The 19,638-nt window shown below is 38.5% G+C and overlaps 1 protein-coding gene across 3 annotated transcripts in view; it reads right to left on the bottom strand.

The window, feature by feature from the left end:
• Positions 1-307: 307 nt before the first annotated feature.
• RAD50 (RAD50 double strand break repair protein) overlaps positions 308-19,638 on the bottom strand; it is a 119,837-nt gene continuing 100,506 nt past the window's right edge. For all 3 annotated transcript variants that reach the window (XM_057735411.1, XM_057735401.1, XM_057735422.1), the window contains 4 exons: positions 5,239-5,324; positions 4,558-4,700; positions 2,107-2,240; positions 308-654 (listed from right to left, as the gene is read on the bottom strand). In XM_057735411.1, coding sequence (XP_057591394.1) covers positions 468-654; positions 2,107-2,240; positions 4,558-4,700; positions 5,239-5,324 — 550 coding nt within the window. In that variant the 3' untranslated portion in view covers positions 308-467. The remainder of the gene's footprint in view (positions 655-2,106; positions 2,241-4,557; positions 4,701-5,238; positions 5,325-19,638) is intronic.

A 19,638-nucleotide genomic window follows, 5' to 3' on the forward strand; every position in this document is an offset into this window, starting at 1 on the left:
TCTGTCATCTTCAGATATTAATACTGATAACGCAGTTTTCTAAACCACATCCAAAGAAATACATTTAGAGGTAACACTTAACAATGACTTTTTTAATGCCCAAACCATAAAGTATCCAGGCAGAGAAGTGCTTCTCACTAATGCTTTGAGAAGTGAAAGGCAAGTAAGAAGCTTCGGGCCCCACAGACTCCTTCGTTAGTTCTAGGGAGGGAAGCAGTGAAGGTGAGTCCAACCGTGCTGCTGTTGAGCCCCACAGGCCTGTCAGAGGCTGCCTGGAGGGGGATGAAGTTCAGGGAATCAGTCCAAATTTCATGTGAAACAATTTTAATGATTTTCAAACCTCTCAGACATTAAAAAACCCTAGACATAAGGCTCATGTGAAAGAACATTTTCATATTGACTCAATACCAGAAATAAGCAGTTGGCTAAGGACCCGTGTTTCTAAGGCATATAAATCTTGAATGTTTTTAATGAACATAAGATTCTAGGGAACTAATATTACATTTCACGATCTCTGAGCACTGATCCATGTTCTTCTTGATCCTGTAGAATTTCTCCACATATTCGGAACGCCCTAATAGCTCCACAAAATCTTCATCGTGAGTGATTACCAGAAGCTGGAAGTTACGCTGCTGTGAGCGACTTTTTATTATCCTGAAACAATATATTTATAACATTTTATTACTAAAGAACATACATAACCCTTTTATTTGAAAAAGGCACTGAGAGCCTCGTCAGACACGTAAGCGTGTGCTGTGTGTGATGACCAGGCTTTTCCTGTGCCGTGTAAGTATCGATGCCTCTGACAGCCCTGCAGGAAGTGGCAGGGGGGAGGGGGAGGGTGGACCCAGGCCTTCAGCTCAGCCAGGTGGCAGTCCCATCCCCTCTTCAGACAGTGGGGATGCATGGCATGACTCTTCACTTAGGTCTGGCTTAGAGACTGGTGAGAATACATGATCTGGTTTATTCTTAAAGCAGGTGTAAATGTTTTATTGAGTTTTCCTTAATATCTCTGCTGCTCAACTTTAGGAGTCTGATTATTCCTTTGCCTGGGGTTTTCACGACCTGATACTAGTTTTCTCCGGAAGAAAATTACATTTGAAAAAAAGAGGGAAAAAAAAAAAGACAAGACTACAGGCGAGGGGAATAACACTGTGAGCCCCACTGCCTTCTTAGGAGCTGGGCCTACTTAGAATTCTGCCGCCGCCAGTCACTAGATGCATCACTGGTATGACACACGGGGCCTGAGTGGGTGTAACTGAGAACATTTTTGCTCGTTATCTATATGCTGAGGTAATTAGTTATGAGTCTGACACTTGAAAGACTTTTTCTTTTAACCACTTATTTATCCCTTGCCTGGAGTTGGATGCACTTAGGTTTCAAAAGCACCAGCCCTTACTTGTTAGTCACACAGGACTACTGAGCGATGGCTGGAGAAAGGTGGCTCTGCGGCTGCTCAATAGTCTCCTTCTGGCTCCATCCCTGCTCTCAGACAGGAAATGTTTTCTCTGCTAGAAGGAGTCTGTCTGGAGCAAGGAGCACCCAAAATAGCTTCTCTACCTCACGGAATGTGCCCTTCCTCTGCCATCACAGTCCATAAGCAAGGGCTGCCTATCCCTAGAGCCTGCACCCACCACGGGTGAACTGTGGTAAAAGGTGTATGCAATTTTACCCTCTGAATTCACCACTAATATGTTTTTTGAGTAAAACCACTGTCATTCCTCATAGATGCTGACACATGTGAGAAGCTGGGGAAGTAGTCTAAAACCCACCATCACAACCTAGAAATGCTTTAGCAGGACATGCTAACTCCTGTACGGACATGTGGGCCGCTCTGGTGGGTTTACAGGAAAACCAAACCAAGCCAGGAAACCCTCATCATGGGTTTCCCTATGAACACTCTTGGGGAGATGCAGGATGCGTCCGGGTGGCTGTTCGTGTAGTTCTTTTTTAAGCATCTGAAGAACTACTATCAAGGTAAAGCCTAAGGTCTGGTAAAACCAGTTTCCCCAGGGAAGACACATCTACAGAGGATTTTCATCATAGAATTCTCTTAATCTTACTTTAAAAACGATCATAACTTGGCCCCAAATTTGAGATACTTACTCAACCAGAGCATGTGCAAGAGATTCAATGTTTTCTCGGTCAAGATTTGTCGTTGGCTCATCCAAAGCAAGGATGCCACAGTTCAAGCAGAACGTTTCAGCCAGGGCTAGGCGAATGATGAGTGAGGCTAATACCTGAAAAGAGGCACCAGAGCTTAGCTGCACTGCACATTTTTCTCATTCGCCTTAGGAAAGCAGGCAGACCTGGCATAATGTCTTTGGAAGGGAAAGGTGGGACGATGTCACAGGATCCCTGACCTGAGGTAAATCACTGCTTTTTCGTGTGGGAGAGCCTGGCACTGTGACCAGACTCTCATGCCCTTCCAGAAGGTGAACTATCATTTGCAATGAAATAAAATGCTAAAAGCAGTGCTGACCCCACACAAACACCTCACATCAGCTGTAACAAAACTTCAAATTACAGACTTATAAATGTCAATGCATTTCTGATTCATCTATAACTAATACTTTTAATAATGGTATAAGATTAACAACCTTAAGAATTCATGATCTGGCTATTTTCCTGATAATGAGATTTGTTAGAAAACTTGGATAGAACACATTTTCCAAAGCCTCACAGACACCTTTTCTCTGAGAGACATCTTTAAATCTCTATGTTCTGTGGTTTCAAAGAGGCACCAGTGCTCTAAGCCACACTTAAATGTTCGTGTGTATAATTCTGAGGGGGAGAGGAAAAGGGGGGGGGGAGGGGGAAAAGCACCAGGATTACAGAAGTATGGTTTAATTTAAGCTTGACTGTAGGAGAGCCAAGCAACCAAAACTATGAGGCACTTTTGTGGTTAATAGAAACCTAATACTAAAATAGACTGCTGCTGAAGCCATCTGAGGGTACAGGGAAAAAGAATTAAGAGTGAAGAGCTAACTTAGGAAGCATACACTACTTTTTATGTAAGCTGTAATGCCCCCTCCACCCCGCAATTTGTGAGTGAAGGAGCATCAGTAAGTGAGTTAATGATTTTAGAGCAGTTTATAGCTTCTCTTTGATGCACAGGGCAGGCTGGCAGATTGAAGATGCCAGGGCCAGTCTGGCCCTTTGGGGATATGCGGTTTTCTCCTGCTGCCACCGCCGCCACCACCCACTCAGAGTGGAGTGTGGATGGAGCTCCTGGCTCATCTCTACCAAATCATTTGTCTATTTTGCCACCCAACACCAAGGAAGCAATTACTGCCAATTAATTTTTATAATTTAGATTAGCTACAGGAAATCTGCTTTTGTTCAGAAAGCATTTTTAATCCAAAGAGACAAGTTTAAAACTATTTTCTCATTCATAATTGCCACAAAAAATCAATGCAAGCAGGGGCTACTGATTACAGATCACAAATTTGCCACTTTTGCAGACTGCGATGAAGCTAATAATCCACAGGTGCCTTATAAATTAGTGCCAGCTGTCTGGGCTGGTGACAAAACACACACATGTGCAGAGTGTCCTTAAGCAAAAATCGCAAACTTTTAATGAAAATAACTGATAATGTGAGCATTCATTTCTAGAACTGTAGAATTTTGTTAAAATCAGGGGTCCAGGGATGTTATCAAGTGTAATATTCTGCCTCAAATTGGAAAGGAGGAAGCTCAAAATTCTGTAACACCTTGGGTACAAACCAGTGCACGGTGAAAGAACCCAGCCTTGTTCCCCAAGGATGCAGGTCCCACTTTCCTAATTCTTTGAAACTGTATTCTTCTGTGCTCTATATATCCAATCCAGGCTATCCTCCCAGACCTTCCTGTAGAGCTAGAGAGCCTGGCCCAGCAATGAGTCCCTGTGTGTGTGTGGTGGTGGTGGAGGCAGAGACACCTGTGGGTATCACAGCCTTTGACTCTAGCATACCCTTCGTTTAGATGGTCCTCAGGCCCAAAAGCTAGGCTGGGAGGGGCAGTGGGGACTCAGTCCTATGATGAGGCTGCCTTCTCGATTAGACTATTTATTATAATGCCTCATCTGGCTCAACCTAGGATCTGGTTTGCTAATATTGTATGTCACTGATTCTAAAACATACCCTCCCCCCACCCTTTGACTTTTCTGAAATCAGGATGCATCTTACAATTACAATTGAATTTTTTTCTTTCTTGGTGGCACATAAAATAGTGGTGTGTCTATAACTGATGACCCAGTAACCTTATTCTCATAAGGAGTGCTGTGAGACAGTGAACGGTCTTCAGCTTCTTGGTCTAAATATAGGCTATCCTGTGAGACTGTTTCAGGCCCCTCTTCTAAAAGCCTACTTTACATAATGTTGCAGGAAATGCTGGTTAGAACTGAGAGAGTGTAATGAGAGTGACTGAGCCTCATTCGCTTTACATGGCAGCAAGGAGTGCTATAAGGAGCTTCCTAACATTCAAGGGCAGCCTTGGATGCTTCCACTGCACTGACAATGATTTCTCTTTGTCAATTTTCTGTGTACAGGTAGTTCCCTAGGCTCTTGAGATACCTGCCTTCTGTCCAGCACTGCATCGTCCCCGCATGTCCAAGGCCGTGTCTCCCTTTAGCATCACCACTCGGTAGTTGTAATTCCTCCTTTTATCAGAAGCTGACACATTTTCATCGGCATCAGATCGAATTTCTATATATTCAATATCTGACACAGAAGGAAGAAGATTTTAGGGCAACCTATACTCTGCAGCCTTTTGTCACTGGCAAACCTTATCAAAGTAAGTTATAAGCAACATGTGAGGCTGACATTACCAGGAGGAAAATACTGGCTGGTTTAGAACCTTTTTCTCTGGTTATGAGGATTCCTGGCCAGAAGCAACCAGATGCCCCAGCTCTCAATCTCAGATGTGCCTTTTTCTTAGTTCCCCGATTAAGAGTTTCCTCCTAATGGTTTTCTTCTTATCACATTTTAGCTTATCCCTATCTGCACTTCAACAGAACCTATTATGTCATCAGCTAAATATAATATGCACCATAGCCAAATTTCTAAGTGCTGTCAGGCTTTGGAATAGAAAACTCTGCATTTTTTTCTTGCTAAGAATTCTAAGATAAGAATTCTTAGAAAATCTAAAAGAGATGTTCAGAAAGAGGTCCAGAGGTAATACTGGCATCATGAGAGGTCATATGAGGCAAGAGCTGGACATGGGGCTTTAGCAAGAGCATTCACAATACACGTTAATTACCTTGTCCACGATAGGTATTTCGCCAAAGGTCACGAATAATTTTGTTGATTTCTTCCATTTTCATACTGTGAAATTTCATTATTGCTCTGGAAGAAGAAGCCATTGGTACTTAAAAGATAACATAACAATATATTTAACAGTATATATTAAAAATATATGAAATGTGTAATAATGTATATAATAAGTACCATCATCACAATATCATGAGATAACTTCCCCAATGTTCTCAATGATAAAAGTAGAATATAGTAAGAGCTAGAAAAAATAAACAGAACCAAAACCTTGCTATTGGCTAGTACTGCAACCTCTCAGGCAAATATAATTCCAGCATGCCAGAGTCCTTATCCTTCTCCATTTTCACTCTCTATAATATGACAAACACTCCTTTAAATGCTTAAATACTGTGAAAATTTTAGGAGACTTTTTCTTAGGCTTACTGGAAGGACTGTTTCCATTGATACCAACTGGTTATAGGAAGCCCTGCTGAATGGGTGACTGAGTTAAAGAGAGGACAGGAGGTGTACAAGGTCCCTTAGTCTATGGGAAAATAGGCGAATCTCTAGAATTGCTGCCCTTCTATTACTATTAAGGCTTACCAAAGTCAACCTCTTAAGCTGCTTTTCTTCCTCAGATCTGTGAGCTTTTTACCAACCAGAAGTGCTGGTTCAGAGAGGGTGATATAGAGACTTACGCTGAGCTGAACCTCAAACTTTTATTTTCCCTTCCTAGTTGAAGATTCAGAAATCCTAACTCCAAATATGTGCATTAACTTTCATTGATCATGGCACCCCTCTGCCCCCCACAACACTTAAAATACTAGTAGTTTTGAAACACTAAAAAGAAGAAAAGAAATGTCTGTAAAAACAAAAGTAGCCTGTCAAAATCTAACATCATTCTTACTACAGTCACCTTTCGTCAAAAAGCCCTTAGGTTCTTTGGAAGTGGGTTTATGAATTAATAAATGTTGTACCAGTCACAAAAAGGCAAACATCACTGCCATTACCATACAAAGGATGTGAGGCGGACATACTTCCATTTGCAAGTCTCTTATCTGATATATACAAAAAAAGAAACTGAACGTAATGCTACTGCCTCTGCAGAATCATTTCATGATCTTCTGGTTTACCAGCAAAAGAGAAAGAAATGACTCAACATAAATACATTTTAAATATCAGATGAAGGATTTTGAAGTAATAAAGACTGGAAAAAACCATATTCAGCTTGTTGATGAGAATGCAACAAGTCTCCATTTTCTACTTTATACATCTATCTCAGTCACGGATTTTATACTTCTTTCCAAAAGACGTTGACATAACTGCTAAGTATTTGTTTGAAAAAAAAAAAGGAACACCTCAGAGAATGCTCTTGAGACCCATCATGTAATGCTTAGCTTTATACAATATGATCTTGATTTTTCAAATGACTGTTTTAAAATGTCATCTTTCCATTCAAATTAAATTTTCCATAATTAACATAAATAAGCACTCCCAATGTGGAGAATAAGTTCCAGGTGGGGCACAGATGTCCAAGGTGCACACACATAGCCTCTGCCACAGCTCCCTGGTACAACAGAAGTGGTGCATCCTCAACCATGGGTAGGTCTGCTGAGAAACAATGATGCAGGGAAACGCTCTAGTCCTTAGAGGACTAGATCTAGACTCACCAAGGAGTGTGGCAGACAGAGTTGATGCCCACTACTATTGGCTGGACCATTCACTTATCTTTGTATCTTATCTCTCTGCTAATATGGAGTTTACAACCCCACTGTGCAATGATTACATTAATCTGCCTGAGGAAATAACAATGGTAAGTGGTTACTAGTGATGAGCATTTACCTTGTGTAAGGTACAATTATGCTAAACAATCATATTTTATCTCATTTAATCCTTACTACAATATTGAGAGTTAGATTTGCTTATCCCCATTTTACCATTAAGAAAACTGAGATTCTAACAATGAATTTTCTGAAAAAGAAATAAATTAATCCCATTTACAACAGCATCAAAAGCAATAAAGTACTGATGAATAAATTTAACCAAGGAGGTGGAAGATCTCTACTATAAAAACTACAAGACCCTGATGAAACAAAATGAAGACAGAAATAAATGGAAAGGCAGGAATTCCCTGGTGCTCCAGTGGTTAGGACTCTGTGCTTTCACTGCCAAGGGCATGAGTTTGATCCCTGGTCAGGGAACTAAGATCCCACAAGCCACACAGCACGGCCAAAAGAAAAAAAAAAAAAAATGGAAAGGTATCCTGCGTTCATGGATAGGAAGAATTAATATTGTTAAAATGTCAACACTAAATGCTGGAGAGGGTGTGGAGAAAAAGGAACACTCCTACACTGTTGGTGTGAATGTAAATTGGTGCAACCACTATGGAGAACAGTATGGAGATTCCTTTAAAAAGTAAAAACAGAGTTACCATATGATCCAGGGATCCCATCCCTGGGCATATATATGGAGAAAACTCTAATTAAAAAAGACACATGCACCCCAATGTTCACAGCAGCACTATTTACAATAGCCAAGACACAGAAGCTATCTAAGTGTCCATCAACAGAGGAATGGATAAAGAAGATGTGGCAGATATATATATACACACACACACACAATATCACTCAGGCATAAAAAAAGAATGAAATAATGACATTTGCAGCAACATGGATGGACCCAGAGATTATCCTACTAAGTGAAATGAAGAAACAGGCAAGAGAAATTAAATTAGTTGAGCAAGGAATTACACAGGTAGTATGTAGTTGGGCTTTCCAGGAATTGAATTCAGTTTGTGTTGGGCCTACTCTTCCCAAGACTCATGTCAAAACTGCCTCTTGGGTTGGCTGGAAAGGCAAGATCTCCTTTGCTTCCTGTATCTGTGCCAACAGCACCTGAAGTGTCTGAGGAAAGCCACAAACCAACAGAGGATCCAGCCAATGTGTACGAACAGGATGATTTGAGTGAACAAATGGCAAGTTTGGAAGGGCTAATGAAGCAGTTTAATGCTATCAGAGGCTCGACCTTTTAACATGTACTGCAAAATTGATGAGGTGAATTTCCTGGGACCTTTGCAGCATTGCCAATTATCCATAAACAGCACACCTGTGTCCAAGAACTCTAACCAGTGTACAGGTCAACCATCAAGACCATTTAGTTCTGGAAGATCCTGAAGCAGTTCAGAAGGAATAAGCATCCCTTCTTGCACAGGCATCAGGAGTTTCAAAATGATGACTCTGGGGTCCCCTAACAAAAGCAAAGATACACCTACACTGCAGTGTCAAAGCTGAAGCTGCTAGAATAGTCCTGGGCCTTTGCTGTCACAGTGACCACACTGTCACCATGAATGCTTGTTTTTGTTCATCAAGGCCTGTCATTTTCTTCTATGTGTAGGTCTAGTCTTACAAAATGCAAGTGCATTATTGAAGCCTGTACCCTGCTATGGCAAATCAGTGCAAACGCACTATTTTGTTTTCAAATTTAAGGTACAAAGCACCCATGGGAATTTTCTTACTCCACAGCACCAAAGGATTGGATATTTTTCTGACAGCACAAAAAAGTAAACAAGTAAACAAACAAAAGGCAGCAAAAAAAAAAAAAAAAAGTCAACACTACCCAAAGCCATCTATAGATACAGTGCAATCCCTATCAAGATTCCAATGGCATTTTTTAACAGAAATAGAAAAAAACACTTCTAAAACTTACATGGAACCACAAAAGACCCCAAATAGCCAATCCTGAGAAAGAACAAAAAAGCAGGAGGTATCACACTCACTGATTCCAAGCTATAGTGATCAAAACAGTATGGTACTCCCACACACCTATGGACAATTAATCTAAACAAAGGAGGCAAGAATATAAAATGGAGAAAAGACAGTCTCTTCAATAAGTGGTGCTGGGAAAAATGGATAGCTACATGTAAAAGAATGAAATTAAAACATTCTCTAACACCATATACAAAAATAAACTCAAAATGCATTAAAGACCTAAATGTAAGACCAGATACTATAAAACTCCTAGAGGAAAAACACAAGCAGAACACTTTTTGAAATAAATCACAGCAATATCTTTTTGGATCCATCTCCTACAGTAATGAAAATAAAAATAAACAAATGGCACCTAATTAAACTTACAAGCTTCTGCACAGCAAAGGAAACCATAAACAATACAAAAAGATAACCTACAGAATGGGAAAAAATATTTGCAAATGAAGTGACTGACAAGGGATTAATCAAAATATACAAACAGCTTGTGCAGCTCAAAAAAAAAAAAAAAAGTCAAAAAATGGGCAGAAGATTTAATATACATTTCTCCAAAGAAGACATACAGATAGCCAAAAAGCAACAGCCAAGATGCTCAACATCTCTAATTATTAGAGAAATGCAAATCAAAACTACAATGAGGTACCACCTCACACTGTTCAGAATGGCCATCATTAAAAAGTCTGCAAATTACAAATGCTGGAGAGGGTGTAGAGAAAAGGGAACTCTCCTATACTGTTGGTAGGAATGTAAATTGGTGCAGACACTATGGAAAACAGCATGGAGGTTCCTCAGAAAACTAAAAAGAGTTGCCATATGATCCAGCAATCCCATTCCTGGACAAAACTCTAATCCAAAAAGATACACGCACCCCTACGTTCATAGCAGCACTATTCACAACAGCCAAGACATGGAAACAACCTAAATGTCCATCAACAGGTGAATGGATAAAGAAGATGCGATACATATATACAATGGAATATTACTCAGCCATAAAAAAGAATGAAATAATGCCAACCGCAGCAACATGGATGGACCTAGAGATTTTCCTACTAAGTAAGACAGACAAAAAATGACAAATATCATATGATATCACTTATATGTGGAATCTGAAAAAAAAAACCCAAAACAAAACAGATTAAAATGAACTTATTTACAAAACAGAAAAGACCCACAGATGTACAAAACAAACTTATGGTTACCAAAGGGGAAGAGGAAAGGGGAGAGATAAATTAGGATGATGGGATTAACATATACACACTACTATATGTAAAACAGATAACCAACAAGGACCTACTGTATACCACAGGGAGCCATATCAATATTTTCTAATAACCTATAAGGAAAAAGAATCTGTAAAAGAATATATATATATATATATATAACTGAATCACTGTGCTGTACACCTGAAACTAACACAACATTGTAAATCAACTATACTTCAATATATATATTTTAAAAAAGACAAAAAAAAAACCCAGTATGGTACTGGCATAAAAACAAATAGACCAACAGAACATAATCCACAGCCCAGAAATTAACCCAAGCACATATGGTAAACCAATATTTGACAAGGGAGCCAAAAACACTCAATGGAGAAAAGACAGTCTCTTCAATAATGGTGTTGGGAAAATTGGATATTCACATGTAAAAGAACGAAACTTGATCCCTATTTTACACCACTCATAAAAATGAACTCTAAATGGATCAAAGTCTTAAATGTAAAACCTGAAACTATGAACCTCCTTGACATGGGTCTTGGTAATGATTTTTTAGGAATCACACCTAAAGCACAAAGCAACAAAATTAAAAATAAACAGGTGGGACTGCATCGAACTAAAAAGTTTCTGCACAGCAAAAGAAACCAACAACAAAGTGAAAAGACAACCTACAGAATGGGAAAAAAAAAGTCTGAAAACCGTGCATTTGATAAGGGGTTAATATCCAAAATACATAAAGAACTCATACAACTTGGAAACAAACAAACAAAACAATCCAATTTCAAAATGGGCAAAGGACCTGAACAGACACTTTTCCAAAGAAGTTATACAAATGGTGAACAGGTACATGAAAAAGCTGCTCACAGTCTATTAGGGAAACACAGATTACAACCACAATGGGATATCACCTCACACTTCTTAGAACAGCCATCACTGACAACAGATGATGGCATGGATATGGAGAAAAGGAAACCCCTGTGCACTCTTGGTGGGATGGACTGTAAATTGGTACAGCCACTGTGGAAAACAGCACAGAGGTTCCTTAAAAAACTAAAACTAGGACTACCATATGATCTCCCAACTCCACTTCTGGGAATATATCCAAAGGAAATGAAAACACTAACTCGAAAAGTTATCTGCAACCCCCATATTCACAGCAGCATTGTTTACAATAGCTAAGACACGAAAACAACCTAAGTGTCCATTGTTGGATGAATGGATAAAGAAGATGTGAGATCTATATCTACATGTGTCTGTATCTAAATCTATATCTATATGTCTATACACACATATACACATACATACATACAATGGAATATTATTCAGCCATAAAAAACTAGGAAGTCCTACCATTTGGGACAACATGGATGGACCCTGAAGGCATTATGTTAAAAGAAGTCAGTCAGTCAGAAAAAGACAAGATCTCACTTATATATGGAATTTAAAAACAAAACACCAAACTCATAGAAAAAGAGACTAATTTGTGATTACCAGAGGTGGGGGAAAGGGGAGAGGGGGAAACTGGATGAAGGTGGTCAAAAGGTACAGACTTCCTCTTGGAAGACAAATGTGTACTAGGGATATAATGTACATGATGACTATACTTAACACTGCTGTAGGACATAAGAGAAAGTTGTTAAAGAGTATATCCTAAGAGTTCTCATCACAAGGAGAACATTTTTTTTCCTTTCTTTTTATCTACATGAGATGATGGATGTTAACTAAACCTACTATAGTAATAATTTCATAATATATCAAACCGTCATGCTGTACATCTTAAAGTTACATAGTGATGTTAATTATTTCTCAATAAAATAAAATGGGGAGGGGAACTGAGATTTAATCAAGTCAGTAATGTGCTCAAGATCAGAGAAAAATAGGAATATTAATAGCCCTTAAATATAATTAAAACTTAAAAGGCAGTCAAAATGCCATCTTCAAAGTCATCAGGCTCAGATAGTTTTATAAGTGAATGTTATCAACTTTTCAAGGTACACCTAGCTCACAGTATGAAAGTATTACACAGCAAGGAAAAACATAAGTAAAAAGAGAAAAAAAAAGTATAGGCCTATTTTGCTTATGAATATAGATACAAACATTCTAAATAAAATCAAATTTAGGACTGAGGGTGTTAAAAACAAGGTGTCACGACCAAATAGTGTTTATCCCAAGAAACCATGAACAGTACAACAGGAAAAAAAATTTAAGATAATTCACTGCATTAAAAGATTAAAAGAAAAAATTATCTTAATAGGTGTCAAAAAGTATGTTATAATGCTGAGTTTTGATAAAACTCCTCAGTAAGAGAAAAACAGAAGAAAATTTTCTTAATTAGACAAAATGACTATCAGATAGTCACAGGACACATCAAATTTAATGTTAAAATATATAAAAGTGTTCCTCCTGAAGCTAAGAACAAGAGGAAGATACCTCTTATTATTGCTACTCTAAAATAATGTCCTGGAGATGCTTAACAATTGAGCAAGACAATAAAAAGAAATGAAGACTAAATGAGGGGAACAGAAACAACAACTTGTCATTGTTTCTGCCGGTGATATAACTGTACACTCAGAAAACCTAAGAAATTGACTGAAAAACTATTAAGACTAATAAAGTGGTCAGAAATATAATATACATTACCTAGTAGCAAAATCCAATAGGAAACATAATAGAAAAAAGGATTCTATTCATGGTGGCAATAAAAACTATGAAATACCAAGGAAGAAATCTAACAAAAAGTTACAGGATCTAGATGAAAAAGCTATAAAACTTTATAACAGGATAACAAACAAACAAACAACACTCTGAATAAATATGAGAGACATATCATAGGGGTCCAAAATGGGAGATTCAATATTGCAGAGATGTCCATTCTCCCCCAAGTAATCCATAAACTAAATGCAATCCAAACAAAACTCCCAACAAGATTAAATAATTTTTAAAAATGAAACCCACAAGGTGATTCTGAAGTTCCTATCTAAGAGATAATACAAACAAATAAAGTCATAGTACTGGGACAGGAATAAAAATTAAATAAAACCAAATACAGGACTTCCTAGGTGGCGCAGTAGTTAAGAATCCACCTGCCAATGCAGGGGACACGGGTTCAAGCCCTGCTCTGGGAGGATTCCACATGCAACGGAGCAACTAAGTCCATGTGCCACAATTATTGAGCCTGTGCTCTAGAGCCTGTGAGCCACAACTACTGAGCCCATGTGTTGCAACTATTGAAGCCCACGTGCCTAGGGCCTGTGCTCCACAACAAGAGAAGCCACTACAATGAGGAGCCTGTGGACCACAATGAAGAGTAGCCCCCGCTCGCAGAAACTAGAGAGCCCGTGTGCAGCAACAAAGACCCAATGCAGCCAATAAATAAATAAATTAATTAATTAAAAAAAATACATACAGAACTTTAGTTTATAACTGACATTTCAAATCAATGGGAAAGGTTTTAACAGTGCTGAAAAGAGGAAAAATTATTGTATCACTTTCCTTAATCAAATCTCAAATAAAATCCAAATAAATTAAAACATTAAAAATAAATGAGACTATTACAACATTTTTGTAATCTTAGGATTGGGAAGGCCCTTGTAATTGAGAAGTCATAAATTAAAAGACTAAAGATTTGTCTACCTAAAAATTAAGTCACAAATAACACCATAAAAAAAGTTAATGGACAAATGACAAACTGGGAATAACTCCTTGCAATGTATGTGAAAAGGATTAATACCTAGAATCTATTAAAAAAAGTGATACAAATCACTTAGAAAAAGACAACCTAATAGAAAAACTGGCAAAGAGATATGAATAGGCAATTCTAGGAGAAGAAATAAAAACAGCCAACATATGAAAAGACATATAGCCTCACTATTATACAGGGAAATGTAAATTAAAGTGAGAGCATTTTTGGTGTAACAGACTGTCAAAAATTAAAAAGGTTGATAATATGAAAAACAGACAAAGAAATGGGTACTTTCATACACTACCGGTAGAAATATAAACTTTGTGCTTTTGGAAGGCAACGTGGCATTAACAAGTTAAAAATGTACATACCCTCTAACCCAGTAACTCTATTTCTAAGAAGCTATCTTTCTGATATATCTGCACAAGAACGCAAAGACGTACATTGTAGCATTATCTGTAGTAGCAAGCATTTAAAGGCTTCCTAATATGTTGATCTATCAGTAGTTAAAATAGGTAACATCCATTTTATAGAATATTATGCAGCCATTAAAAAGTGAGGTATTTACATATATGAACATGAGTTTCATCACATGGTAAAGTGGAAAAAAAAACAACAAAAAATGCCCACAGTGTGATACTATTCACATAAAAAAGATATATTTGTGTGTACATACATGAAAAAGCACTGTGAAGGAAATAAAAATGTCACCAATGTAAATCTACTTAAGTGCTAAATAAATGTCAGACATCGCCAGGGAAATGAACCTAAGTCCCAACTTGAACCATGTTCTGTGATTTGCATAATAATGGAGTAGAGGAAGCATAAATACCTGTAATACAAGGCTGAACCGGGTTAAGCACCACAAAATATTATGATGAACAAAGGAAGGAAAAAATTACATGTTTGGGAAGGGCTTTATCAAAGTAACATTCAAAGGACGAGAAACAGCAGAGTAAAAATGCAAGGTGTCTTAAAGGAACAAAACTGTTCAGTTTGGTTAGAATATAGCGAGCAGTGAGAGACGAAATGGGAAAGGCCAGGTGTAGAAGTCTTTCCTAAAATTAGAAGAGAATAGCTACCATCACCTTTAAGAAAATCAACCTGGTAGAAGTTTAACAGCGGTAGGAGGGATAATGAGATGAGGGAAGCTACCACAGTAATACAGGTAAGAGTTAAAGAGGGCCTGACTTAGGCATGGGCTGTGGAAGAAAAGCAGCTCTGAAACAGTACTGTGCAGGAACCCTGTGGGAGCTGACTGTTGATTGAAATATACAGACCCAAAGATTAACTTAACACACTTTTTAACACTTGGACTTTACAGGTACCTAACATTTAAGAATGACCTTGAAGGTCCATGACCTCTAGTAAACTATCATTCTGCTGAGGCAAAGATATACATTTCAAGGGCTGAAAACTACTGTGGGTAAATGGTCATCTGGCTGGTTGCATTAGCCCCATCATGTGCCTGGAGTGTGCATGTCACTCAGTTAAATGTATATAGTACTAACTCACATTAAGTATATGTTTTGTGAAAACTGATTCCCAAAATAAAATGAAAAGGTCTAAGATCTAAGAAAACAGTGATTTATAAATCAATCTTATATTTAAATATTCCTAAGAATCTGAAAGATTTCCTTGAAAATTTCAGTAACAATCTATTGCATTTTATGAGGACAAATGATGGTTTAAGTGGTATTTATAATTTTGGTGATCCATGAAAGTCTCAGAATGTGATCCTCACAAATGACAAAGGCCTAATATACTTACTGTTTGAAGGGGGGCACAATGAGGCCAAAAGACAAGACATACCAGTGAAACTATTCTATATGATACTATAATTGTAGTCACATGTCATTAAACATTTGTCTAAACCCACGGAATGTACAACACCATGAATGAACCCTAATGTGAACTACAGATTTTGGTGAGTATGATGTATGAATGTAGGTTCATCAAATGTACCACTCTGGTAAGGGATGTTGATAGTCAGGTAGGCTATGGTTGGGGTGGGGGTGGAGGGGAGGCAGAGGTATATGGGAAATCTCTGTACTTTCTGCTCAATTTTGTTGTGAATCTGAAACTGCTCCAAAAAATAGTCTATTAAGAAAGAGAGAGAGACAAAGGGGTATGTGCTAGTGTAGTGTGTAGAGCTGTTTTCCACCACGCCCCTTCTTCCTTCTTCACACAGACAGCTCCTTTGAATGCCAAGCTGACTACAGTCCTTCAGTATCTCTCTGCACCATGGCTTCTACGGCAGCAATTTCCAGATGATTTTCCTTTTTGTTCTAAGCTGTTTAACTGCCTCCAAACTTGGACCTGTAATGAAAAGCTTCTGCAAGCCTCAGAGCTATCTACTTTCCAAGTACACATGAGTTCTGGCTTGATGTCACAAATGAAGCATGTTAGGCATCCCCCACACAGGGTTTTTGCTGCTGCCCTGCTCTGAGGCCATTTCAAAAATCATCTCAGGACTCAGTCATTAGCACAGAGCTGAATGCCTGAAATGGAGTCATTAGAAAGCAGGCAGACCACAATCTCACCTGCCAAGAAAAGACCTTTCCAGCTCTTACATCTTTCATATTTAAGCCATCTCCAGGACTCAAACTATTGAGGAAGTTTAGTTACCATTTTGCAAAAGTTGAACTGATGCTCAAAATCAGAAGTGCATGTACAATGGTAAATCTTGAACTGGATTTCCCTAAGTCTCAAGCTATTTCAGTGAATAAAATAATAATTAAAAGGGTCAAATACACATATGCCTTCCTAATAAAAAAAATTCGTTCAGAAGCAGGATAAAAACAAGTAAGTTCATTAAGATTAACCAAGCTGGAAAAAAGCAGTAGAAAAGATTATACTTACAAAAGACATTTTCCAACAGTATTATCCTTTTCTTTGTATATAAAATTGTACCAAACCATGAGATATACAGGTTGCCAGAAAACTGGCTAAGATCAATTTTGACTGAACACTCTTCCCTGCTGTAGTTACCACCGTGAGAACGTCCTGTCTTCCTACATTTAGGTCAGCGGAAACTCTCTAGTATGAAGGAAATGATATGATGAGTATCACGTTCTATTGAGTACCGTGTTCCAAGCTAATAGTGATTTTTTTTATTACTTAGCACAATTTAAAAATCCCTAATTTGCCAAACTTAAGTTGCATATTTAAAAGAAAAATGTCCTCTTTTTCTAGAAAAAAATCTTTAAGACTATTAAACTAATTTCCTGAAACCTTTAAAACTATTGAATTGCTGTAATCTCCTTTAGCCAGATTCCCAAATATCAGCTTTTAAAATTCAGGCAATGGGTCAACCACAATTAATATAGTGGCTGATAAATATTTGGTTAAAAAAACCTGCAAGTGAGTGTGAAATGCCACCAGCTGTCATTTGGTTTTGTAATCTGCTTGTTTGATGTGCTACTGATGTGCAGCTGTACTGTATCCAAGATAAGCATGAGAATGGTGGCCATGAGGTCAGTCCTGGATAAAGCCCTCATTCCCAAGCTCTCCTTGAGTGTAAGAAGCCAGGCTCTGAAGAGACTCAAAGAGAGCTGGCTGCCTTGGATGCAAAACTTACGTTTCCACTGAGTCTCAGAAGAAATATGACTTAACAGGCAACATTCCACATTTGGCGGAAAATGACAGTGGAACATTTTGGGGATAGGGTAGAACAGTGCGCTTTGATATATTTCAGAATCACTTACTTTTAATTGATGTCTTCTTTTAAGGGGGTGGATAAGGGATAAAAAATTCTTAATAATGGATGTTTTCCCCCTTCTTATCTAGTGTAAGTGTCTCTGACCACTGACAACGCTTACAATCAATGATGGGTTTAGATGATTACTAATAACAGATGGTAATCAGCTTTTCTTGAAAATGCACTGTTAATTTCCTGTGTTACCTTAAATAGACAGATGAATGCAACAATTACAATGACTGTATGCTTCTTCTAAGAGGTGAAACAATGAGGGAAATTTTGGACCTTACTTTCTTCTAGGTGAGAAGGCAAATTTAAGGCTCACAGTATAAACCTTAAGAAGATTTGCAAGCATAAGCTCACGAACACTCAATTTTGGGGAAATCTGTACCACTTCTTCTCATTTAGAAGAATCCATCTGATTACCAGATGACAGAACTCAGTAAACAGCCTCACTCTGTTCCTTAGTCAAGCCTGAATTGCTGGAAAGCACCTCCCCACCCCCACAAGCTCCTGGCTGGCCCCATCAAGCTCTGTCACATGCCCTCACTCTGCTCAGTGTGATGCCTCTGTGATTGAGGCACTTTACCAAAATGCCCTTCCTTCATTATTCATGGCCCAGGTCAAATATAGACAGACTATGGAGCACATACCATGGCCTCCCCTACTGAACTGTTACGACTTTGCAGGAGGGACAGGATATGGTATTTCTGTCTTCCCAGAGTCTTCCAGAGAGGACAGAACAGAGATTTTTGAATAAACAGGTGCCTTATTGAGGGAATTCCTCTTGTTCCTGTTATCAAAAGCTCTCAGGGTCTGTAGGGATAGCTGGAGGGCTCTGGGGTATAGTTTTCTATTCAGTTAACACATAAAACCCCAGGTCTGCAGGTCAGTGTACTAAGAGGAAGAGCTACCTTGTAGCAGAATATGTGCACATAAAACTTAAGACAAAACCAACCTACATACCTAACTTGGCCCCTCAGTCCCCTACAGTTAACACTTCATTTTTCTGCTCTTCTTCACAGCAGAATTTTTTAAAGAATTATCTATACTCACTGTCTCCATTTCTTACCATTTTCTCCTCATCCAGCTCTAAGGCTTCAGTTCCAACCAGACCACTGAGACGGCTCCCCAGAGTGATGAACACCCTTCATTTTATCAAATTCAAGGGTTACTTCTTAGGCCTTATCTCATTGGCCCTCTCAATAGCACTAGATTCCTGAAATACTTTCTTTACTTGGTTTTCAAGCTACCATGCCTTTAAAATTTTTCTCCTGCTCCATCAGTAGGAGATAAAGTAGGCTTCAGCTACTTCTTGACTGCATTTGTAAACATCATGAGTTTTGGGACCCCTCCCATCTCTTTCCACAGTTATTCCATAAGTAGTCTCATTCCACAGCTTTAAATACAACATATATGCTGATAATTCCTAAATTTATACATTTCCCCTGAAAAACAGACTCTACATTATACATCCAACTGCCTGCTCGACATCTCTGCTTAGAAGTCTACAGGCACCTCAAAGTGTCCAAAAGAGAACTCTAGATTTTCCCCTCCCCAATCCTGCCCATTTCAGGGAATGGGAATTTGCTTCCCCAACATTCTATTGCTCAAGGAAAAAACATGTGGGATCAATCTTTCTTTCTTTTGCTTTTCCTCCCCTACACTCAATTCAGAAGCAAGGCTTGTCAACTCTATCTCTAAAACAAAAATCGACTCCATCTACTTCTCTCCATTTCCACTGCTACCATCCTAGTCCAGTCCAATCACTCTCTCCTGGGTGCCCCTATATCCATTCTGCACACAGCAACAAGTGTGATTTCTTCAAACTATGAATCAGATTACATTACCTCCCTGCTTCAAACTCTCCAGTGACTTCCTATCACACTTAGAATAAAATCAAACTGTCAACCAAGGCTGCAAGGCATGGCATACTCTGGGAACCATCTCCCTCTTATCTTATTCCCCTGCTCATTATATTCTGGCCTCACCTGCCTTCTTCCTATTCCTTGAATACCTCATGTTTGTAATGGTCTTAGGGCCT

Source organism: Hippopotamus amphibius, chromosome 1, assembly GCF_030028045.1.
Source record: "Hippopotamus amphibius kiboko isolate mHipAmp2 chromosome 1, mHipAmp2.hap2, whole genome shotgun sequence".
Classification (NCBI taxonomy): Eukaryota; Metazoa; Chordata; class Mammalia; order Artiodactyla; family Hippopotamidae; genus Hippopotamus; species Hippopotamus amphibius.